Source organism: Budorcas taxicolor, chromosome 19 (genome assembly GCF_023091745.1).
Source record: "Budorcas taxicolor isolate Tak-1 chromosome 19, Takin1.1, whole genome shotgun sequence".
Taxonomy (NCBI): Eukaryota; Metazoa; Chordata; class Mammalia; order Artiodactyla; family Bovidae; genus Budorcas; species Budorcas taxicolor.
The window spans coordinates 14475841-14499908 of NC_068928.1; the positions used below are offsets into that span (position 1 = coordinate 14475841).

At 52.7% G+C, this 24068-nt stretch overlaps 1 protein-coding gene across 2 annotated transcripts; it reads left to right on the forward strand.

Moving 5' to 3' along the window:
• Window positions 1-494: 494 nt before the first annotated feature.
• MMP28 (matrix metallopeptidase 28) lies at window positions 495-23888 on the forward strand. 2 transcript variants are annotated; one of them, XM_052657914.1, is made up of 8 exons: window positions 495-596; window positions 10726-10805; window positions 11028-11215; window positions 16537-16761; window positions 19377-19622; window positions 21004-21153; window positions 21483-21650; window positions 22823-23888. In XM_052657914.1, exons 1-8 carry the CDS (start codon window positions 495-497, stop codon window positions 23215-23217), a joined length of 1554 nt encoding a protein of 517 aa, XP_052513874.1. In that variant the 3' UTR covers window positions 23218-23888. The 2 variants fall into 2 exon arrangements, with proteins under 2 accessions (XP_052513874.1, XP_052513875.1); XM_052657915.1 differs by lacking the exon at window positions 495-596 and having other exon boundaries at window positions 10748-10805; window positions 11015-11215.
• The last annotated feature ends 180 nt before the right edge of the window (window positions 23889-24068 follow it).

Genomic DNA, 24068 nt, shown 5'->3' on the forward strand with positions numbered 1-24068 from the left:
CCCTCGAGTAGGCCAGAATCCCTCTTCCTCGAAGTCTTAGGTAGCCACAACCGCCAGGAGAAGACGTTTCCTCCCCTGCCCTGCGCAGGGAGATCCGGATCCGCGCGGGGCGAGGCCAAGCAGCCTGCGGAAGAGGCGCCTGTTAACACAACAACGCGTTCCAGCAGGCGAGCCGGGTGGGTGGAGCCTGAGTGCCGGGGTCCCGCCCCCTCTTGCCCGCCCCCTCTTCCCCCCTCCCTCGCCTCCAGGTCCGGAGCCCTCGGATCCGTGGGCAGGCACTGCAGGGCTGGAAGACCTCGAAGCCGGCTCGCGACGAAGCGCCGCGGAGGAACCGCCCGGCGCTCGGAGCCGGGACACAGGCGAGCCCCTGCGACCTTCCCCTCAGCGCTGGGCCGGCGCCGCGCTGGAGCGTCCGCGGGGGCCCGGGCGCGGCGGACCGACGGCCGGCTGCCCCGCGCCGCGTGCCCGGTGCCCCGCGCAGGGGCGGCGGCTACATGGCCGCGCGGGTCGGCCTGCTGCTCCGCGTCCTGCCGCTGCTGCTGTGGGGCGGCCTGGACGCCCAGCGCGCAGGCCGGGAGCTGCGCCGGGAGGCGGAGGTACGCGCTGAGAGCCGGGCGGAGAGGGTCCGCGCGCTGGGGGCCGGCCCGAACTTTGCAGTCAGGCCACCCAGCCGCCCCATCTGCGCTGACCGTCGGCGTGACCCTCCCTCGTCCTCCTCACCCTTCACACCTGCACGCGAAGGGCGGCGTTCTCTCCCCTCCCATCCCGAGCCCCCAAGCCGGGGCTGAAACCACACGGACACGCGGATCCGCACCGGGTTCGCAGGAGACGGGGAGCGGGTCAGCGATAAAATGGGATGGACAGGCAAGAACTGAGGAAGAGGGGACTCCCACACCCTAGTTTGGGGCGCAGCCACTGTCTCTCACTGCCTAGGCTGGGGAGATTTAGCAGTTCATTCATCCGACGCCCAGAGCCCTCCCCGAGTCAGACGCTCCTGAGACTCCCAGACTGGTGGGGAGAGGGTACCGCTGGGGGGCCCCGACACTGGGAAAGGCTCTGGCTCCCTGAGCTGGTGCTGCCGCTGACCAGCTGAGACAGGTGAGCGCCCAAGCTCAGAACTAGTTTCCCATCTCTAAAATGGGTAAGAGGAGCACTCTCTTTTTTTTTTCTTTGTCGGGCATGTGGGATCTAAGTTCCTTAACTAAGGGTTGAACCTCGGCCCTTGACAGTGAAAGCATGGAGTCGTAACCACTGGACCATGGCTGAATTCCCCAAAGCAGCATATTCTCTTTTAAAATAATAACACTAATTTTTTATTTGTTTGTTTGTGGCTGGGTCTTCTTTCCCTGGGTTTTCCTTGCTGAGCCGGGCTTTTCTCTAGTTTTGGGGAGCGGGGGGCTACTCTCTAGTTGTCGCGTGCCGGCTTCTCCTCATTGCGTTGGCTTCTGTCGCTGAGCACAGGATCTAGAGAGCGGAGGGGTGCGGAGGGCTCCCTCCAGTAGTTGCGCGGTTCCCAGGCGCTAGTAGTTGCGGCGCAGGGGCTTCAGTTGCTCCCATGCATGAGGGCTCTTCTGGGATCAGTGATGGAACCCATGCCTCCTGCCTTGGCAGGCAGATTCTTTACCCCTGAGCCACCAGGGACGCCCCAAGAGTAGCATACTCTTGAGTTGTTTCTAAGGAGCTTTAAACAATGCTTCAGGACTGAACTTGAGAAAGGTGGGTGGGGAGGTGGAAGTGACCCTTAAAGATTTCGCATCTCATTTTTCCTCCCTTGGACTCAACTGCTTGGTGTAGGTGGCACAAGGGGAACCTTTTGTGAAGTGGAGGTAGAGATGAATTTGGGGCATCTATCGTCTAGATTAAGATGATTGTAATAATATATACCAGTTTCATTTCTTTCTTCCCCATAGAAGCATCTCTGTGTTTTTATCTCTTCCCTGGATTAGAACTGAAGTCTCTGCTATTTTTAAGGAGTAGGGATCCAAGTTAGTTTCAAATGACTGAGCCCAGCACTCTGCCCTGAGACTCTTACTCCTCTAATAGCATCATTCCTGCCCAGAAACTGCCAGATGCAAGCTTCTCAGTATCCTCACTCCCCTCCCCTAGAAGAGGGAGAATCTCCAAAAGTAAGAACTCTGCAGAATGAGGAGGGCCACCTCCGAACCGCTCTGCCTTCCACCAGCCGGCTCCCATCACTGCTCTGAAATATTTGGAAATGGCCCCACATCCATGAGGGTCCTCCAACTCCTTCACTCCCTCCCCTTCTAAGCACTGGTCTCTTGCTCTGTGCTCTCTGCTTTTGCACATTGAAGAATCACTTTGTTTCTCTGACGTGTCTTACAATATCAAGTGCCGAGTCCTTCTGGCCCCAGGAGAAGGCTTCCGCGGACCAAGCCAAGTCTTGTTAAGAGTCCCACCCCATCTCCTCCCAAGTCCAGGTCCCAGGCAATCCTTGGCAGGAGAATAGAGACTGTCTCACTGCCGCCCATGCCTGTGGTGGCCCCAGATGGAGAGAATTTCATCTTGGGGTGTGCTTGGGAAACATAATATCTAGCAGACTGAGTCTCTTTCCATCTATTTAACATAATTGAATGAAAGAGACTTTTTTTGTTACCTCTGAGAACAAGAGATATTTTTAAAAGCATGAAGAACTCTGGAAATGTGCAATAGGTGTGGTCCCTATATGCATAAATATGTATGCAAAGTGCGTTGTGTTCGTATGTCTATATGTGTTTCTGTATATGATCAATTGCATGGGCTTCAGTGTCAGACAGACCTATGTACAAAAAAACCACATGTAAATTATTTAACCTCTATTAATTTAATTATTTAATTATTTAACCTCTATTAAGCCTTGGTTTTCTTTTCTGTATAATGGGGTTAGTAATGCCTATTCCACAAGATTTTGGTGTGGTTTCATGAGATAATGTATGTGAAATGCGTTCTAGGCTCAGCACGGTGCCTAGTATGTAGAAAACAGTTTATCAAAGAAAATTGCTCTCAATGTTGTTCTTGTTGGTGTTATTGTAGAAAGTTGTGACCCCCTGGACCGTAGCCTGCCAGGCTTCTCTATTCTAGGCTCCTCTATCCAGACAAGAATACTGAAGTGGGTTGCCACTCCCTTCTCCAGGGGATATTCCTGACCCAGGGATCAAACTCAGATCTCCTGCCCTGCAAGCAGATTCTTTACCATCTGAGCCACCAGGGGAACAGAGCTTCAGAGTAAAGTCCTGGTTTGGTGACTAGTTTTCCTAGAGCAGTAACACAGGACATAATATGTAAGGCAACTATTTTCAGCATTTGACAGCAAGGCTGTGATCCCTAAGAGATGGTATTGCAGTTACTATAGCTACGTTACAGATTACTTCAAATTTCAGTGAAGTAAAAGAACCATTTATTGTGTTCATAGCTACTGTGGGTTAGAATTTCAAACAAGGCCCATGAGGGCAGCTTGTGTGTGCTCTGCAGCATCCGGAGATGGAACCATCTGAAGGCTGCTTACTCACCTGTCTGGCAGTTGCTGCTTGCTGTCAGCTGGGGGCCTCCGTTCCTCTCCATGTGGGCCTATCCCCGTGGTCTCTGTCTGTGGGCTAGTTTGGGCTACCTCCAAACATGGTAGTGGGGTCTCCAGGCTGAGTGTTGAGAGAGAGGAGAGTAAAGGAAGCAGAAGGTGTGTGTCTTTATGACCTAGACTAAGAAGTTGCATGGCATCGCTTCTTTTTTTTTAAAGACTTTATATTTATTTTGGCTCCGCTGCGTCTCCCTTGCTGCATGTGGGCTTTCTCTAGTTTCGGTGACTGGGGACTGCTCTCTGTGTGCAGTGCTAGAGCCTCTCATTGTAGTGGCTTCTCTTGTTCTAGAACACAGGCTCTAGGGCATCCAGGCTTCAGTGTTCGTGGGCACAGTCTTAGGTGCCCCGCAGCAGGGGGGTTCATCCTTGGCCAGGGATGGAACCCGGGTCTGCTGCACTGGCAGGCAGATTCTTAACCACTGGCCCACCGGGGAAGTCCTATGTATATTCCTGTGCCCTGCACGCATGGCTCTGTGTGTCCCCTGTGTGCACACAAAGAAATAAAATCAAGGGTTTTCCGGAGTGGGCTTTGCCTGGGAGGGGTCTGACTGCTTACAAAGCTGCATTGTGAACGAGGTTATTGTTGCCCACTTAGGAAAACCAGGACTGCTCACAGCGTTAATGAATAGGAAGTGCCTCCATTGCTGAGTTGCCAGACAGAGAGTTAATGAATGACATCACCACCCCGGCCCCCCTCCCATTCCCAGCCAGGCCCTGTCCTGTTCTCGGGCAGCACAGACTGTCCCAAGGGATCTGTCTGTCTACCATGCATTGCTTGGACTTTCTTTAGAACAACCAGGCAGTGTGTCCAGGACCTGCCTTCCATATCTGTGTAGCTACTCCCAGTGCGCGGGTGCAACAGGGAGCTGGGTAATTTGTCTCTCCGGGGAGACTTTGGAGCTTCTGTGGAATATCCTCCCCCAGATGCAGTGTCTGTTTCTCATACCCTAGAGCCATTCGCCTGACTTCATGTGAGTCAGAAACCCAGAAGCCTGGGTGTGGAAGCCGTTCCCAAGACCTCCGCTCTGTGACTCACAGGGTGCACAAGAGGCTCTGAAGGGTCTCAGAGGACCAAGAGTTGATGGAAAAGCAGTTGTCGAGCCAGCCTGAAAAAAACAAGACGTCTAGTGAAAGCTGGATGTTGGAAGCAGGGACACGGAAGAGAGAGACTATTGGATAACTCTCCCTAAACACAACCTTCCTTGGTGCCTTCTTTGTTTTAATATTTTTATATCTATTTGGCTGTGCCACGTCTTAGTTGCAGCATTCAGCATCTTAATTCCTTGTCCAGGGATTGAACCCAGGCCTTGTGCACTGGGAGAGTGGAGTCTTAGCCACTGGACACCGGGGAGGTCCCCAAATTGGGACATTATTTTATGCCTTAAACTTAACCCCACATCCAGTGAGGACTATGGCTCCATACAGTCTGGTTATTTGACATTAGAAAAAAATAACAAGATGGGATGTGGCTGGAGAGTGGGCAGTTAATGTTTTCCAACTTCCTTAAGGATGGAAAGTGAAAGAAAGCATGGGGATTACGGTAAGAGGTATCTAGGTTATACCTAGACAGAACTCTGTGAATATTGAACCAGGAACAAGGGAAAGGAGGAGCAGAGGAAGGGAGTCAGAAGAGAAGGGGAGGTCTTCCCCCAAAATAAAGGAAAAGGGCCAAGCTGGTCCCACTGCCCTGAGGCCTTCAGTAGGTTCCAGAAGTCAGAGCAAAAGCAGTGAATTCTGGAAGCAGATGTTTGCCTTTGTGAAGAACATACTTGAGTGCTGTAGAATGCTTGTGGCTTGTCAGATGGCCCCTTTGGATGTCATGGGAGATGTGATCCCAGCCTTTTTCTTGAAAGCCAGAGTTCCCTGCCTAAGCAGCCTCTTCCCTCTGCTCCTGCTTGCAGAGGAGACAGAAGGAATCTAGCTAGAAACGCCCCCAGTTTTACCTTTTTAAATCTGAGGGCCGTCTCCCAGGAGCCAGAGCAGGCTGGACTCGGATCCTTCAGTTTTAAAGCATCTGAGTCACTTGTTTAAATGTGAAATAAGACTTCCTGGGATAGGTTTTCGAGAATTTCGATTCAAGTATGAGACCCTGTGGACTTCCCTGGTGGCTCAGCTGGTAAAGAATCCGCCTGCAATGCGGGAGACCCGGGTTCAGTCCCTGAGTTGGAAAGATCCCCTGGAGAAGGGCATGGCAAGCCACTCCAGTATTCTTGCCTGGAGAATCCCTGTGGACAGAGGAGCCTGGAGGGCCACAGTCCAGGGGTTTCAAAGAGTCAGACACGACTGAATGACTAAGCACAGCACAGCATGTGAGACGCTGTACTCCCTTGAAACTTACTTTTCTCATGTTTAGAATGGGAATAACAACACCTGTCCTGCCTATGTTCTTGCGAGGTAATTGTGACGCTCAAGGAAAATCAGGTGCCCTGAAAACTTTGCAATAGGCAAGAGCTCCCTGTGCTCCTGATGACCAGAAAATATGTTTATTCATGGAATGTGCCAAGAGAGGGCTTGGGCTTCCCAGATGGCTCTAGCGGTAAAGAACCCGCCTGCCAGTGCAGGAGACATAAGAGACACAGGCTTGATCCTTGGGTTGGGAAGATCCACGGGAGAGGGGCATGGCAACCCCCTGCAGTATTCTTGCCTGGAGAATCCCATGGACAGAGGAGCCTGGCAGGCTATAGTCTGTAAGGTCACAAACAGACGCGACTGAAGCGCCTTAGCATGCAGGCCAAGACAGAAAGACAGCTATCACCCCCTGCATCTTGACTTAGCTAATAGGGCTACAGATGTATTGGATGATAAGCAAGAATCACGCACAGTCACTATAGAAAGATTAAAATCAAGAGGAAACACAATATGGGAAGGAAAAGATCATAGGTAAAGCAATGTGGTTTCTGCATGAGCTTGCCATTTTGCAATTTTCCAAGTTCTTTGTTTCATATTTGCTGCTGCAGTTCTTTTTTAAATTATTTCTTTCTTTGGCAGTATCGGGTCTCCGTTGCAGCGTGCAGGGTCTTTTGCTGCGGTGCACAGACTTTTCTTTAGTTGTGGCATTCAGGCTCAGTAGTTGTGGCTCACAGGCTTAGTTGCTCCGCGGCATGTGGGATCTTAGTTCCTTGACCAGGGATCAAACAAGTGTCCCCTGCATTGTCAGCCAGATTCTTAACCAGTGGGCCACCAGAGAAGTCCTTGCAATTCTTTGATATGGAAGATGTCCCGGCCACTGTGTGGACATGAGACTGTGAGCTGGTCCCTCCTCAACTCATCTACCAAAGGACCCTTCCAGCAATAAAATTCTGTGTCTGTAAAGGGGAAAATAACATTTTTAATGACACAACTATCATAAAACCTTCCCAAAGCTTCCTCTTACTGGATTTTCACAATGCTCCTGTGAAAAACAGAAGGCAGTATTCCTAACCCCATTTCATATTTTGGGGGCACAGAAAGGTTGAGTAACTGTCAGATAGTTCACACAGCTAATCAGTTGCAGAAGCAAGACTACAATAATAGAAGGAACTGGCATAGTTCTTAGCTCTAATCCAATCCCCTCACTTTATTTCTTTTAATATTTATTTATTTGGCTGCACTGGGTCTTTGCTGCATTGTGTGGGATCTAGTTTCCTGACCAGGGATCCAACCCAGGCCCCCTGCTTTGGGAGCATGGAATCTTAGTCACTGGACCACCAGGGAGGTCTTGCAACCCCCTCGTTTTATAGAAGAGGAAACTGAAACCAGAGAGGCACAGGACTTGCTTAAGGACACACAGTTCCCCGCAGCACCAAGAATAAAGTTCAAGTGCTCAGTCCACGGCCCTTGCCCTGCCCGGCTCATGACTCAGAGCTCTGGGATTCATTTGCTACACCTTACCGCTAGTCTTGCCCTGCTCAGAAGTGGCCAGAACTTTCCCTGCCTTCAGGCACTGGGTGGACTGGGCTCGACACACCCTCCTAGGACAAGTCAGGACAGATGAAGGACTCGAACCCCTGAAATTCTGATCCCTCTCAGCTTTCTGGGTCTGGGGAGAACCATTTTCCTTTTTCTCAGACACCACAGTCACTCCCAGGGCTTTATGGAGGCAACTCCCCAGGCAAGCGGCCCCAGCCCTGAGTGAGTGGGTGAGGCAGGTTGGCACAAACTTTGAGACCTGAGAGGGTGAATCATGGAGGCACACAGCCCTCCAGCTTCCTCTTCTTGCAGCTCCAGCCCTGGGCTCCATGGGGGACATGATAGGGTGAGGACAGGGCAGAGAGAAAACCTGATGTTTGAACTGCGAGGCAGAGAGGAGCTCTGGGGCATGGCCTCCGTGAAGGGGGACAGGGGTGATCCCAGGGGCAGCTCAGGGAGCCCCTGAGAGCGCACAGCACAGCCCCCCAAGCCTACGTTTTCTCCTGGCGTCTCTTGGCCACGCTGTCACCTGCGTGCATGCATGCTAAGTCACTTCAGTTGTGTCTGACTCTTTGTGACCCCATGGACTGTAGCCTGCCAGGCTCCTCTGTCCGTGGAATTCTCCAGGCAGGGATACTGGATCAGGTTGCCATGCCTTCCTCCAGGACATCTTTCAAGCCAGGGATGGAAGCTGCTTCTCTTATGTCTCCTGCATCGACAGGCGGGTTCTTTAGTGCCACCTGGGAAGCCCCTCCGGCCCTGCACCCCTACTCTTTCTCCCAGGCAGAGAGGGGAGTTTCTCTCAGCTTTGCAGGAGGAAAACTGAGGCATGGCAAAAGGGGCACACAGAAGGGGGTGAGGGAGACCTGCAGGAGCAGAGGGCATCTCAGCCCTGCCTCCTCCTCACCCTGAGATGTGGGGCTCCCTCCACTCGATAGAACTTGAGGACACTCAGTATAAAGGGGCCCCTGCCTGTAACTGAAATATTTTAAAATATGTGCATATTAAACACCCCTGGAGGAGGAAATGGCAACCCACTCCTGCAGTCTTGCCTGGAGAATCCCACAGACAGAGGAGCCTGGCGGGCTACCATCCATGGGGTTGCAAAGAGTGGGACACGACTGAGCACGCATTTATACTAAACATAGAATAACTATAAGGGAGTTCTGAAGTCCTGATAATCCCCATTATAACATTTCGGTGCTTTTATGGAAATATAAAGTGTCAGATTCTTAACATTTCTTTTACTCATTCTTTTGGTGTCTCTTGGCTGGTGTCCTGGATACTTGCGCGCTCTGCCTGCTGGAAATTCAGCTCTGCCTTGAAACCCACAGATTCCCAAAGAGCAGGCAGCCCAGGGCTTCCCCTCTGATAGACCCCTGAAAAAGCCTCCAGCCCCATCCTGCCCTCCACCCACCTTGCCTGCCGGAAGTACCAGGCGCTGGCAGCCCAGCCAGGAAACAGGAGACGCCGCTAGTGCACTTCCTCTCTCTCCCCCCCGCTCTGTCCAAGGCTTCATAGTTCCAGAACCAGAGCCAACTCCCTGATAAGGGCTGGGTGGGTTTAGGGGGAAGAACACAAGGAGTGCCACCCTGTTGGCCTGTGACTCAGTCTCTCCCAGGTCACTCACCCAGCAAAACCACTTCTAAGGAAACATTAATTCCTCCCTGGCTTCCTGTAGAAAGCCACTCTTTCCACCCTCCCCGAGGGAGGGGGAAGAGGCACGGAAGAGAACCGGGCACCTGGCTGGAGTGAGGCAAGTCTGAGATGGAGGGCCTGATTAACAGAGGCACAACTGCCTTGTTCAAAGCACTTCCTGTCTCGTAGAGGGGTTGCCTTCCAAAAGTCTCTTGTTGATTTCCCCACTAAGGTCGATCAGCCAGATCAACTGTGTATTGCGTGTTCACTATATACCAGACAACTATGCTAGATGGACAGTACTGTGTTTAATCCTTCTGAGAATCCGGTGGGGTTATTTCTGTTCTCACGTTGTGGGTGAAGAAATGGAAGCTCAGAGAGGTCCCTGGCCACCCAGCAGAATCATGGTGGGGAACAGATTCTTGATTCTAAGCCTAGCGGCTGTTCTATAATGCCACACTAGTTTAAGCCATAGTCTTCCAGATTAAGCCCCTAGAGCTCCTTTAATCCAAGGTGCAACCCCGAACAGTGTACTTATGCAAAGACTGGAGAATGGAATGGCAACCCACTCTGGTATTCTTGCCTGGGAAATCCCATGGACAGAGGAGCCTGGCGGGCTACAGTCCATGAGGTCACTCAGACACAAATTAGCGACTAAACCACCACCAGCATGCAAAGAGAAAGAGGGAAACGGTAGTGCTGAAATACCGATAAATTAGCACAGAAAAACAATAAAATGGACTTGGAAAGAGTTTGTCTGGAACGAGGGCTCCTTATGGAGCAGGGCTGTATTGAGAAGAGGATGTAGAGGTTGCTGGAGATCGAGGTAATGAAATCCTCAAAAAGGAGGCAGGATACCTGCAAAGGTTTAGGGGCTGCTTACTTAGTGTGATTTTGTTCCCAACTTGTACCTTTTCCTGGAAGCAACGGCTATGACCGGAGTTGATCTGAGTTAAGAAATACAGCAAAGAGAACAAGAGAGACAAAAAATTGTTTCTGGATAGGTAACATAGCAAAGAGGGATAAAATGAAGAGTCGATGTGTCTATATAAGAATTCAGGAGCTGAGGTGGCTTTTTTTTTTTTTTTAATCCACTGATGGGACTTTATCCATGAGAAGGGCAAACAGGAAGCCCAGTGCCTCATTTGCCTGAGGGGCTGGACTGGTGATAGGTATGGGCAGTGAGTCACACACTTCTCTCTACTGGCCTCCAAGAATTATATCCATGGACATCCCTGGTGGTCCAGTGGGTAAGACTCTGTGCTCCAGTGCAGGGGGCCTGGGTTTGAACCCTGGTCAGGGAACTAGATCCCACATGCTGAAGAGTTCATAGGTGGCAACTAAAGATCCTGTGTGTTGCAACTGACACCCAGTGCCGCCAAATAAATAAACAGTAAATTGTTTTAATAAATTAATTAGAAAAAGAACTATATCCAGCTCATCAGTGGTGGCCAGGAACTGAGTCCAGGTTCTGACTCTGATGCCAGGATTCTTTCTCCTATTGCTGATAGACCCGGTTGGGAATAGGATGAGCCTGGACGTGAAGTTTCTGCCATGGACCCTGGGAGACTCAGGAAGGGGAAAGGATGCTACATTGTGGGGAAAGCTGATGTTCGTCTCTCCCCCAGGCATTCCTGGAGAAGTACGGATATCTCAGCGACCAGGGCCCCAGTAGACCTTCCTCCACGCGGTTCAGTAATGCCATCAGGTAAGACAGAGGGATGTGGAGGACTCAGTGATGCTGGCATGCAAAGTTTGGGTCACCTCTGCTTTCCTCCTGGAAGGCTGGTCTCCCACCTGTGCCCAGGAGGTCATGCTCATGGCTCCCTCCCCCGTCCCCCACCACCTGCTATCTCCAGGGAAGCTCCTTGCCTTCCCCTGCACCAGCCAGCCTCCCGCTGTGGTCCTTTATCTCAGTTCTTCCTAACAGGGAGTTCCAGTGGGTGTCCCAGCTGCCCGTCAGCGGGGTGCTGGACCCCCCCACCCTGCGTCAGATGATGCAGCCCCGTTGCGGGGTGGCAGATACTGACAGCCAGATGCCTTGGACCGAGAGAGTCAGCGCCCTCTTTGCTGGACGCCGGGCCAAAATGAGGCGTAAGAAACGCTTTGCAAGGCAAGGTAAGTACTGTTAAAACCTAGGTGGCTTGGAATTCCCTGGTAGTCAGCAAAATACTTCTCAACCTTGGACCAGGCTCTGTCAATAACCTCTCTTCCTTAAGGAGGGCAACTGGGACCTCTCAACCCAAAGCTCATGTTTGTGAACACAGACATTTAAACCAGAATGATGCCTACATTGATGAACTTTCATTGTGCAGGTATTTTCCAGAGCAAACCACATCAAGCCCACTTAATTCCTTCATCAATATGCTATGTATGGCAGTTAAACCATCGCCATATTTATATTTGACTAAAGTCGTTTTCATCCAAATCGATTCTTTTTTCTTAAGAATTATTCAACAAAAGGTGTGATTCATCGATCAGTTTTATGTTGGCCACGGCACTTTTTTTTTTTTTTTACAGCATTATGGAAATACAGTTCACATACCATACAATTTACCCACTTAAAGTGAACAATTCAGTGATTTTTATTATATTCACAGCATTGTGCAACCGTCGCCACAATCTCATTTCAGAATATTTCCATCCCTTCAAGAAGAAACCCCATCCCAACAAGGAAACAGTCTGTAACATTCCCCTGCCCCCCAGCTGTGTTGGCAACACTGATCAACCTCCTTCCTGACTCTTCGAATTTGTCTATTTTACACATTTTCACGTCACAGTTTTTGCCACTGTGCTTCTCTTTGTGTAGTCTTGGGGATTTTTCTTCCCTTCTTTTTCCTCCTCCACTTTCTCCTTCTTTGTCCAAATCCAGTCTTCCAGGATCAGATGTTACAGATCTAAGATTTATGAAGAAGATTTGGTTCTTGTCAATTCTTCGTCAATAACAAGTTTGACAGTGTGTAATTGTAACGTCTTGTCTGTACTAAGTCTAATTTTCTCTGATCAGTTTTTTGCAGTTTTCAAGACTTCTAACAAGACGAGGTTGCTCAGTCAGGTTCTCATCTATTATTAATTTTACTATGAGCACTTAGGGGCATTGCCTCTTTTAATTTGCGTGAACAACTTTGACTGACAATATCTATTAGGAACAGAACAGAAGGCATGCTTTTTTTTTTTTTTCTTAGCTGATTTGTAAGGAAATTGTGGGCCGTTCCCCTCAGCTGTCAGAGGATGGGTGTTTCCAGATGTTTGCCAATCCGCTTCCACTGTGTCCACACGTGTGGCCCCTCTCGGTGCCCAGTGCTGCCCGAACGCATTCCTGGTAGAACAGAGAGGAGCAGTGGGGGGTCCGGACTCTGCAGTCAAGACGTCCTCGGAGTCAGCATGTTCTGCAGCCCCCCGCGCTTCTGGACAGCGGAGGGGAAGGATGAGGCAGAATGGAGGAGCAGTGTGAGCTGGAGCAGCATCCCTGGATGGATCTGGGGCTCTGAGTTTACTTGTGTGACCTGGGCTGTGTCACTTGGCTCTGTTTCCTCACCTGGAACACCTGTGAAGGAGAGGCCCTGATTACCAAGGGGAAGGGACTTGTCGTGAGACTACAGTGGAAAATGGGGCCCCAGACAGTCTCAATAGTGACACGCCCAGGCTAGAGCTGGTGTGCCAGAGAATTGAAGTGATGCCTCCGGGGCACTCAGGACAGACCTGGGCGCAGGGAGGCTGCCTCTAGGCAAGCATCTCATCTTCTCATGCCCCAAGGGAGGAGCTGATGGAGTTCGTTTATCACTATCCAATTTGAAGCATTCTTTTTTTTTTTACCTTTTTATCTTGTATTGGAGTATAGTGGATTAACAATGTTGTGACAGCTTCAGGTGAACAGAGAAGGGACTCCGCCATACATACAAAGGGAGCCAGACGTACATGTACATGTATCCATCCTCCTCCAAACTCCCCTCCCACCCAGGGTGCCACATAACACTAAGCAGAGTTGCCTTTGCTGTACAGTACATCCTTGTTGGGCAGTTACCCTGGAGAAGGAGACGGCAAACCACTCCAGTATTCTTGCCTGGAGAATTCCATGGAAAGAGGAGCCTGGTGGGCTACTGAGCTTTGATGATGTGCCAAGGATGGTTCTACATGGATTAACTCATTTTATTCAATAACAACTGTATGAGATGGGTCCCCTTATCACCCTCAGTTTACAGATGGGGAAAATGAGGGACCAAGAGCTTGGGCAACTCTCCCAGGGCCACACAGTAGCCAAGCCTTCTTGTCATTGGGAGGATTAAATGATCACCAGATGTGAAAAACCCCAGAACATGGGTAGGTGCATAAAAAATGATGTGGGTTTCTAGGCCCGTGACTTTCCATGGTATGGATGAGTGCTGTACTGATGAAGTTGGGCTCCAGGGTTGCCAGATAAAACACAGGATGCCCATTTAAATTTGAATTTCAGATGAACAACAAGTAATTGTTTTGTTTTCACATACTGATACTAAAAAAAAAAACGTATTTGCTGTTTATCCAAAGTTCACATGGATCTAGATGTTCCATATTTTCATTTTGCTGAATCCAGCAACCTCATTCCAAGCACCCAGTCCCCCCTGTGCCTACAGGCCTGATTTTCAATGCTCCCGAAACCGCCCAGAGCTGATGCAGGTGAAGGCCCCGGGGGATGTATCGGGGATATAAAAGGAAGGAGCGGGGATACTGATTGAGCGCCCATCACATACCAGGCAGCTTCGTGTTGCTTTTCCATTTGCTATTTCACTTTTACCAGGAGGTGAATCTTACCAACCCCACTTTGCAAGTAAAGAAACTTAGGCTTGGAAAGATTCAAATAATTTGATATTTGAGGTTGTAAGTAGAAGCTCTGGGATGTTAACCCATGTTCTCTCCATAATATCAGTTCCCTGTTGGGAATCAGAACTTCAAGGTCCTCCCAAGCAAGGAGTCTTGTTCTCTGCCCTTCCCCATCTCTTTTTCCCTCCCTCCTCCTTTTTGGATTTTGGGGCAAAGGTGTAGGGGCTGCGATGCCAGGTGCGACTGGTGGCCTGAGGGTCACCATGGAAACCAGCCCTGCCTGGCCAGGAGTTTGGGATGGGGATCCCAAGTGGCCAACCTGCTTCAAGGATACACACCTAGAAGAAGACAGTGGGTAAAGGCTCAGGCTGCTGGCCCGGTGGCTCCTTGCTCCCCTGCCCCTCACCCAGCTCTGCTCCTCAGGACAATTGGTCATTTTCTCTCAATTCCCATTTCTGTTTGTCCTCCCTAGCCTCCCCACTTCTTGCCCACGGAGTGAGGGGCTCCCCTCGCTGCAAAAAGGCAGGAGGATTTGCCTCATACTTTTCTAGAAGCTTGAAGGTGGCAGGGGAGAGTCTGAGAGCGGCTCACGCATAGCAGGGTAGGGAGGAGCCCAACGCCAGCCTATCCGGTGCCCAGTGAAAGTGTCAAAGGGAAGCGTTCCTGGCATAGAGTGAAGCCTCAGGCGGCGCCTCTGGACTCCAGGCCTTCCTCTGCCCTCCTGGGTCCCCTCCCTTCCTTAGATCCTTCCCTCTTCCCTCCCTGAGGGTTGCTCACTGGCTGGGAGAGGTTGGGTGGCCGCCAGGCCCTACAGGCCCAGGAGGCGGCCTTGCATGGAGCTTGGCTCCGGGGTGGGAGAAGGGACAGTGGGGTGTGGAGGGGTGGAGAGGCGGGAGAGGGCGTTGAGCTCTTCTGCTCTCCCAAGAAGTCAGGAGAATTTCAGCTGTTGCAGGGCCCCTGCTGTGATGCAAAGAAGTGATGTTGAGGCAAATTTATAAGCCTTGAGTCTTAGCCAATGTGCCTGCTTATCAGTGCTGGGGCCTGGGCTCAGGGCCAAGCTACTCAAGTTTCTTTTTTTCTTAAGAGGTTTTATCTTTATTTTTTTCTGTTTTTGTTTGTTGTTTTTTTGGCCATGCCATGCCACATTCAGGATCTTAGTTCCCCAACCAGGGATCGAACCCATGCCCCCTTTGTGGGGAGGGCAGAGTCTTGATTCCTGGATGAATAGGGAAGTCCCTACTCACTCATTCTGAGTCCCTTCCTCCTGGTCTCAGTCTGTAAAACAGAGCAGAGAGATGGACAAGGAGATGGCCAAACACCCATGACTTCCCACCTTCTGCCTGGTTCAGGCAAGGACAGCCCCAGGACAAGAGGACAGGAGGTCTGAACCCTCACCTGGTCCCCCCTCCAAGGAGAGAGGGGGCTGTCCTCCACCACAGTCAGGCATGCCCTGCCCACTCATCACCCATGCTCTGGTCCATTTGGGACAGGTGTGAGTGCTAAGTCGCTTCAGTCGTGTCCAACTCTTTGCGACTATAGCCCGCCCAGGCTCCTCTGTCCATGGGATTCTCCAGGCGAGAGTACTGGAGTGGCTTTCTGTGCCCTCCTCCAGGGAATCTTCCCGACCCAGGGATCAAATCTGCATCTCTTGTGTCTCCTGCATTGGCAGGCGGGTTCTTTACCACTAATGCAGGACACTGAGACCCAAAAGACAACGTGATTCTCGTGCACTCCCAGGAGTCCTGCGTCTGAGCCACGAGTCTTCCACTTGGGAGTCACAATCTCAGTCCCTGAGCTTGCAGGGCTTAGAAATAGCCCATGGCAAACTCTGGGAGCTGGACCTTCTGAGCACCCTGTTCCTGGATGCCCGATGAGCTGCAGAGGGACTTGGTTGACTTGGGACTCAGGCGAGAGGTCAGAGTCTCCGGCCTCAGGGAGGAACTGCAGTTTGGGGCAAAGGAATAAGAACTCTTCACTGAGTGGAAATGGAAAAATTTGTCTGGGTCAGTGACAGAACACACTCTTTGTTCTTATTTGTTTTCACCTCAGAGCTCTGCAGAGTCCCTGAGGAAGTGAGGGGGAAGGGCCGGGGGTCAGAGAAGGACCTCAAATAAATGGGCCTTGTGGTGCCTTGTCAGCGGCAGGCCCGGGGGCACGGGAAAGGGGAGACAGCAGGAGAGTGAGAGGGGTGGGGAAGAGGAGGGGCAGAGGGGAGTCGCGGTTGTGGCCCCTATGGCCCCCCTTCCTCCGCCCTCTACGGTAGGCAGGGGCTGGGATCTGCCACCAGCAAGAGGTGTGGCTCAGTATTCAAGCTTAGTCTAGATGCTGGGGAAGGTGACCCCAGACTCGAGAGTCCTTGAGGTTGGGGACCCTTCCTGAGTCGAGGCTCCACATCCCCCATCACATGGGAACCTCCCCATGCCAAGCCACTGGACTAGGGACTGTGCAGGATAAGGGTCGCTTTGTCAGTCTGAGCGCAGTGTCTCCACCAGCGGGGGGCTTCCCAGGGCCAAGGCTGTGTCTCCTTCATCACTTCAGGGACTTCCTGGAGGAGGGCCCATCTCCCCATCCAAAGGGCCCATGGGGCCAGCCCCAGACTCTGCAGCAGCTGTGGCTGACGCAGCCTCTCTGGGTGGCAGGCAACAAGTGGTACAAACGGCATCTCGCCTACCGCCTGGTGAACTGGCCCCAGCACCTGCCAGAGCCCGCAGTCCGGGGGGCCGTGCGAGCCGCCTTCCAGCTGTGGAGCAACGTCTCGGCGCTGGAGTTCTGGGAGGCCCCGGTCACAGGCCCTGCTGACATCCGCCTCGCCTTCTTCCAAGGGGACCACAACGACGGGCTGAGCAACGCCTTTGATGGCCCAGGTGCTGACGCTGAGCCTCTCTCCTACAGGGCAGGAGGGAGACCCCCAACTAGGAGAGGCAGTCTGGAGAGAAGGCAGTGGAGGGTTTGCTCCTCCTTTAGGCGTGGCCAGGCTGCAGTCCCCTCCAGAGAACCCTCAGTCTTCCCACCTGTAGAATGGGAACAGTGGTCCCTACTCTCTTAGGTACCACATGGCTGAAGGGTTGGCCACATGAGGTTCTGCATGGAAAGTGTTTTGCAAGCTCTAAGGAGTATTATCTCTACTGGGAGAACCTCCTGGGGTCCTGTCCTCCATACCCTGCGTCCTGTCAGGCCGGTGCCTCTCTCGTTCTCCAGGAGTGGATGTTCCCTTAGACCAAGGCTCTAAAAACACCTGGAGGCCACCACAGCTCCATCCCTACTCTCCCACCGTGCACTGTACAGTCACTGATGCAGGGCAAGGGACATTCTGTCCCCTCCATGCTGCCTGCTTCACACAGTCACAGCCCAGACTCTTCTGTTTGGCCCCCAAACTAAAGGCTTACTACCCTTTAGTTATAACGTAAACTGCCCTTATCCGGGTCTGCCCAGTACTGGCCTTCATGACCTGAATACAGGTTGTCTATGTATCTCCTCTCTGCTAGGGAGGCAAGGAGACCTCATTAGACCCCTTCAGGACTTAAACCCTGTGTGGCCTGGGAACTTGGGCCCCCACCTCCCCCGTACCCTCCTACTTTCCATTAAGCCCACTCAGCAAAACCCACTTCCAAGCCCTGCTCCTGGGACTCAGGGAGGACTGGGAGAAATCCCGGCTTTACAAGAATCCACATGTACCACTCACATGTGCTTCCGTGTAACTCCCTTCACCCACAATATCGCCATGAGACGCTGATAGCCGTACCCAGGTGGAGTCTGGTTGCTAAGACAGCACTGGACTGGGAGTCAGCTCTCTGATTTGAAACTGGTGTTCGTTCGAGATTATGTCTTCTCCCTTTGAAACCCGCCCATCTGTCTTCCAGGATCACGGTGAGGGTTACACAGTAAGGGCTTACATGGCCCAGAACAACTTGAGGCATGTTCAAAATTAGAAGCAAGTATGCCTCCTACGCTGGCTTACCAGTTGGCAAAGAGGTAAAGAATCCACCTGCCAATCCAGGAGACGTAAGAGACGTAGGTTTGATCCCTGGCCAGGAAGATTCCCTGGAGGAGGGCATGGCAACCCACTCCAGTGTTCTTGCCTAGAGAATCCCATGGACACAGGAGCCTCGCGGGCTACAGTCCATAGGGTCACAAAGAATCAGACATGACTTAGCGGGAGTGCACACACACACACACACACACACACACACACACACACACACACATTCCTCCTCAAGGCCAGCTCTCCATGCCCCTGGAGGCTCCCTGTAATGGCAACCTCCCAACTTTTGTTGGGAGGCCTGCTGGGAGGCCTCCCTTAACTCATTGTTGGGAGTCCCTGCTGGCCTGGGTTCTAAGAAGGCCATGTCAGAAGGACTTTCAATGGGCTTCTAAGCCAGCATCATTGCAGTGCTGATTGCTGACCCTTGGGGAAAGTGAATTCTGAGGGGATAGGGCTCTAGAAAGTACAAAACTGCATAAGGGCCCTGCTATAAGCTTGAGAATGACTGATCCAGCCCATCTCCCTCTGCTCACGCCTGTTAGAAACAGGGAAGCAGAGACCCGCAGAGGGAAGGCAAGAATAAATGAATGCAAGTATTTTTTTTTTCTTTTTTGGCTGCACTCAGAGGCATGCAGGCTCTTAGTTACCTTAGTTCTCTGACAGGAATCAAATCCTAACCACTGGACTTCCGGGGAATTCCCCTATATATACTTCTTAATAAAGAAGCCTATACCTCCCCATAAACAAACCCAGCACCCAGATGAAGAAACAACATTAGCAATACCCCAGAAGTCTCATTATGCCCCTTCTGGGGTAACCACTGATCCCTAACCCTACATCTCTTCAAAAGTAAGTAGTAGTTATTACCCACAGCAGGCTCCAAGTGTTACATGTGACATACGCGTGCACTGTGTGGTGGGCTCAGCCGTGTCTGACTCTTTGTAGCCCGCCAGGCTCCTCTGTCCATGGGGATTCTCCAGGCAAGAATACTGGAGTGGGTTGCCATGCCCTTCTCCAGGGGATCTTCCCCGCCCAGGAATCAACCCGTCTTTTATGTCTCCCGCATTGGCAGGCGGGTACTTTAGCACCACCTGGGAAGCCCTATGGGCTGTGCGCACATCCTTTTTTAATCTTCAGAACAGCCCCGCGAGGATCGACTCTCTTAGTCAACATTCTCATTTCTCGGATCTAAAAGCTAAGACACAAAGGCCTTAAGCTCTCTGCCCAGGTCACGGCAGGTAGGATAAGTGGTTAAAACCAGGACTGCAAGCCAGGCAGTTTGGCCCCATGCTCTTTGCACACCACGCTGCCTCCGAGGCGTCCAGACCCACAGCCTAGTCATCTGTTCGTTGCTCCACACTTCCGCCTCTGCCAGACTCAATTAGAAGGGAAATCACCCATCAGAAAAGCCCCCACACCCACGCCAACAGCGTTTGCTCAGGGTAGAGGGGGGTGTCAGAGGAGCCGGCTGCCCCTGACTCTCCGCGCCGCCTGCAGGAGGCGCCCTGGCGCACGCCTTCCTGCCCCGCCGCGGGGAAGCGCACTTCGACCGAGACGAGCGCTGGTCCCTGAGCCGCCGGCGCGGCCGCAACCTGTTTGTGGTGCTGGCGCACGAGATCGGCCACACGCTCGGCCTGACCCACTCGGCCGCGCCGCGCGCGCTCATGGCGCCCTACTACAAGAGGCTGGGCCGCGACGCGCTGCTCAGTTGGGACGACGTGCTGGCCGTGCAGAGCCTGTATGGTGAGACCCTCCGGCGTGCAAGCCCCTGCTCCCTTACCCGCCCCCTGAGCCCCTCCCCCCCACCCGCCCGGGACCCCCAAGGCTCTGACGCCGGCTCTTCAAATAGGATTACTCCCTCCTAAGCGCAGGAAACTGGTTTCCCCATCGCTGGTCCTTCCCGATCTGCAGCTTCAGGCTCGCCTCGAAGAAAAACCTCATCTCCCGCTCTGCTGCTTCCCTACGCCTGGTCTCTAGCATCTCGACCCATTCCTGGGCACAGCGCTCCTCTGCGTTCCAATTGTCTGTTCCTGCCCAACCCCCGGCCACGCAGTTCCTCTCATACGCCTCCACCAGCACTCCCACCCTCACCCCGTTATTCCTGCTCCCAGCTCCAGTGGCTCTCTTCGAAACTTTCTCCTCCATGACGTTGATGCCCACTCTTCCCACCCAACCCCCGGCCCCTCGCCCCTGAGCCTGGGTCTGCCTGGCGGTGGACTTAGGCAAGGTCTTCCCCAGAATGAACTGACCGGTGCTGCTGCCCGGAGACTATCTGGACCCAAGGCCTGCTTCGGCCTGGGGGGCTGCGTCCCTGAGTACGTGGGGGCCGTGGACAGGGCCAGGATCCCTGGGATCAAGTCTCCATTTCATATCAGACTAGCAGTTGCTCATGGGCAAAGCATTTCCTCTGTCAGAATCCTCAATTTTACCTTAAAAAAAAGGAAGGGGGGAATAATTTCGGCCCTGCTTACCCCCACAGGGCTGTTGTTCTAGTGCCTATGAACATGCTTTGTAGCCCAAGAAATCTACACAAACATAATAATAGCAGCTGATATTTCATGAGTGTCTACCATGGGCCAGGCACTTAACACACCCAAGAAGTAAGTATCTTTTTATCCACAAATGAAGAGAATAGGGCTCAGAAAGGTTAGATAACTTGTCCAAGGTCACATAGCTAGGAAGGTGCAGACCAGGATTCAGGAACTAAAGCCAAATTCTAAGCTTGTTGGACTCTGCCGCCTTCTCACAAGTGCAGTGATGTAATTATCACTGTGGTCATCATCACAGCGTGGGCCCCTGAACTCTGCGCTCCTGCTATCTGCATTGTTCAGGACTCAGGAAAGAGGACCCTCTGCCCTTCTTAGTTCCAAACCCTTATTTGTTTCCCCACTCCAATTTTACTCTTTCACAGACTGTGGGGTAGGAAAGAGGACTTAAGTGTTTGATGCTATAGTTAACACCAACAACCAAGGATAACTCTTAACCTGCAGCACCCACCCCTGCTCTCCTTCCCTGCACCTGTCAGATAATGAAATAAACCACGGGGGAGGCCTTGAGCTCTCAACACCTCCCCGCCAACCAGTGTGTTCTTTCCTGCTTCCCTCCTCCTCCTTCCCCTACCAAGGGAAGCCCCAGGGGGGCTCAGTGGCCACCCAGCTGCCGGGAAAGCTGTTCACTGACTTTGAGGCCTGGGACCCCCTCAGACTCCAGGGAAGGCGCCCGGAAACCCGAGGTCCTAAATATTGCCATTCTTCCTTCGATGCCATCACTGTAGGTAAGATGGTCCCACCGGTGCCTCGCTTTCTTCTTTCCTCCCTGCAGCATCTCCAGGGGTCTCCGGAACTGAAGTACAAGGTTGGGAGGGTGGCAGTTATAAAATCCAGAAATCCCAAGTCACAAGCATTCCACAGGGTAGCAAGCCCACGCCGAGCAAAACCCTGCTCCCTCCTGCATTTTCCCTTCCGTCCCAGCTGTGCACACGGCATCCTCTCTGCTGGGTCCTGTCTCATCAGTTTGGGAAGCTGGGCCCTAGGGAAGCACCTCCCCTGGAAGGAAGGCAGGAGGCTGACGGTCACTCCTCAACTCTCTCTTGGCTCCGAGCAGACGGACAACAGCGCCTGTACGTTTTTCAAGGGAACCAATTCTGGGAGGTGACAGCTGACGGCAATGTCTCAGAGCCCCGCCCACTGCGGGAAAGGTGGGCGGGGCTGCCCCCCCACATCGAGGCTGCCGCCGTGTCATTGGAGGATGGAGACTTCTACTTCTTCAAAGGTACCAGCCCTGAGGCAGAGGAGAAAATTAAGTCCTAGCGGGGGAGGAATCTACCCAAGGTCAAAAGAGGGAAGGAATCTCGATTGCAATTTGAACCAGCGGCCCCAGGAACTCTCCCAGGAGATTCCTCTAGTGATGGATTGGGAGGCACAGGTGCCAAGGTTGTCCCAGGAGAGAGAGTGGAAGCGTTTCAGAGACGAGGGAGGCAGAGGACAGCTCTGAGCTCTGCAATACAGCGGAAGAATGAACTTTTTTTAGAACCCTAGCTGTGTGAGGCTGGGCATGTCACTTAACTCGTTGTTGTTGTTCAGTTGCCAAGTCATGTCCAACTGTTTGTGAACCCACAGACTGCAGCCCGCCAGGCCTCCCTGTCCTTCAGTATCCCCCAGAGTTTGCTCAAACTCATGTCCATTGAGTCGGTGATGCCATCCAACCATCTCCTCTTCTGTCGTCCCCTTCTCCTCCTGCTCTCAATATTTCCCAGCATCAGAGTCTTTTCCTATGAGTCAGCTCCTCGCATCAGGTGGCCAAACTATTGGAGCTTCAGTTTCAGCATCAGTCCTTCCAATGAATATTCAGGACTGATTTCCTTTCGGATGGACTGGATGGACCTCCTTGCAGTCCAAAGGACTCTCAAGAGTCTTCTCCAGCACCACTCTTGGAGTTTGAATTTGTTGAATGGGGAAGCCTTGTTGGGAAAGGAGGATTAAAAGGACATAATGTCTGAGGACTGTGTAGTATGTGACGTGAGAAAATACAGTTTATTGATTCGACCAATCCTGAGTGCCTTCTGCACCCTGGGTTGGAGGTGTGGGGATACAGTAGTGATCGAAACAAAAATCCCCACCCTCACAGAACTGTTGGTAGTAATGGCCTTGGAGGAAGACCTTGGCCTTGCAGGAAGTCCTTACTCACCTGGGAGGGGCCGTGCTTCCTGCCAGGGATGGGGAGGGTCCTTCAGCGCTCCCCGCCCTCTGCTGACACCTGCTGGAAGTTGAGGCCACAGCAGTTCCTCCTCTGCGGTTTATCACTGATCCGTTTTGGTTATCATGAATACTAACCAGCTGGGGCTTCAACTTGATGGGGAATAGGGGTGTGGGGGGATAGGGATGGGGTACAGAGACAGAGGGCGAGAGCAACAAACTCACCCTGGCTCTTCCAACATCCCACAGGGAGTCGATGCTGGAGGTTCCAGGGCCCCAAGCCGGTGTGGGGCTCCCCACAGCTGTGCCGGGAGGGGGGCCTGCCCCGCCACCCCGATGCTGCCTTCTTCTTCCCTCCTCTGCACCGCCTCATCCTCTTCAAAGGCACTCACTACTACGTGCTGGCCCGAGGAGGGCTGCAGGTGGAGCCCTACTACCCCCGAGGCCTGCAGGACTGGGGTGGTGTCCCCGAGGAGGTCAGTGGCGTCCTACCCAGGCCCGACGGCTCCATCATCTTCTTCAGAGACGACAGCTACTGGCGCCTCGACCAGGCCAAACTCCAGACAATCACCTCGGGCCGCTGGGCCACAGAGCTGCCCTGGATGGGCTGCTGGCACGCCAACTCAGGGGGCGCCCTGTTCTGAAGATGCCTCCCACCTCTTAGTGAGTGCCTTCATAGCCACTGTGTGTCCCCTGCCCCAAGGGCAGACAAGCCTCTGAGCCTCCCCACAGAAGCCCAGGCAAGAAAGGTGGTCTGCGTTTGTTCCCTGGAGGATGTGTTTGCACTGTCAAGATGTTGCATTCAGGATCTCATTTCCCAACCAGGGCTCAAACCCCTTTCCCCCTGCAGGGGAAGCGCAGAGTCTTAACCACTGGACCACCAGGGAAGTCCCGAGACATTGACCGTTGTGGGATCAACTCAACGAGAAGCTAAAAAGGGTCCCAGACCCCATGGCCCTTTCCCCAGGGACTCATTCCTCCCCAGGCCTTGGGGATTTTGTCTCTGCCCCAAAGGTGCACTTCCTGTCCCCAAGGCCACAGCACTGGACAACCAGGAAGGCTGCCAAACTCAGCAGAGAAGTTGGGACACTTTCCCAGACTGTCCCTTCCCCTCAGGACCTCCTGACTTGGTCCCTAGAGAGTTGTGTCTTATTTAATCAGAGGCCCTGCCTGCAGGAAGCTTGTATGGTTTGGGTACCAGAGTCTCAAACCTCAGGAGAGTCAGGACCCAGAACAAGGAGACCAGTGCAGACCTGCTGGGCCCTGTTTTTTTTGGGGGGGAGGGGGTGTTGGAATAAAGAGGTGCTCCCAGCAAGTGAGCAGGGGAGCAGCTTCCTTGGACCAGTGTCCAGTGAGAGCAGGTGGGCATGGATGCTAGGGAGGGGCAACCATGTTCTTCTTTGTCCTAGCTGGGCCCAGTGAGCTGTGGGTGTGTATAGTCGAGATGGGGAGAGGGGGCCCACTGCTCTCTTCAAAAAGCAAAATGTCCTTCGCT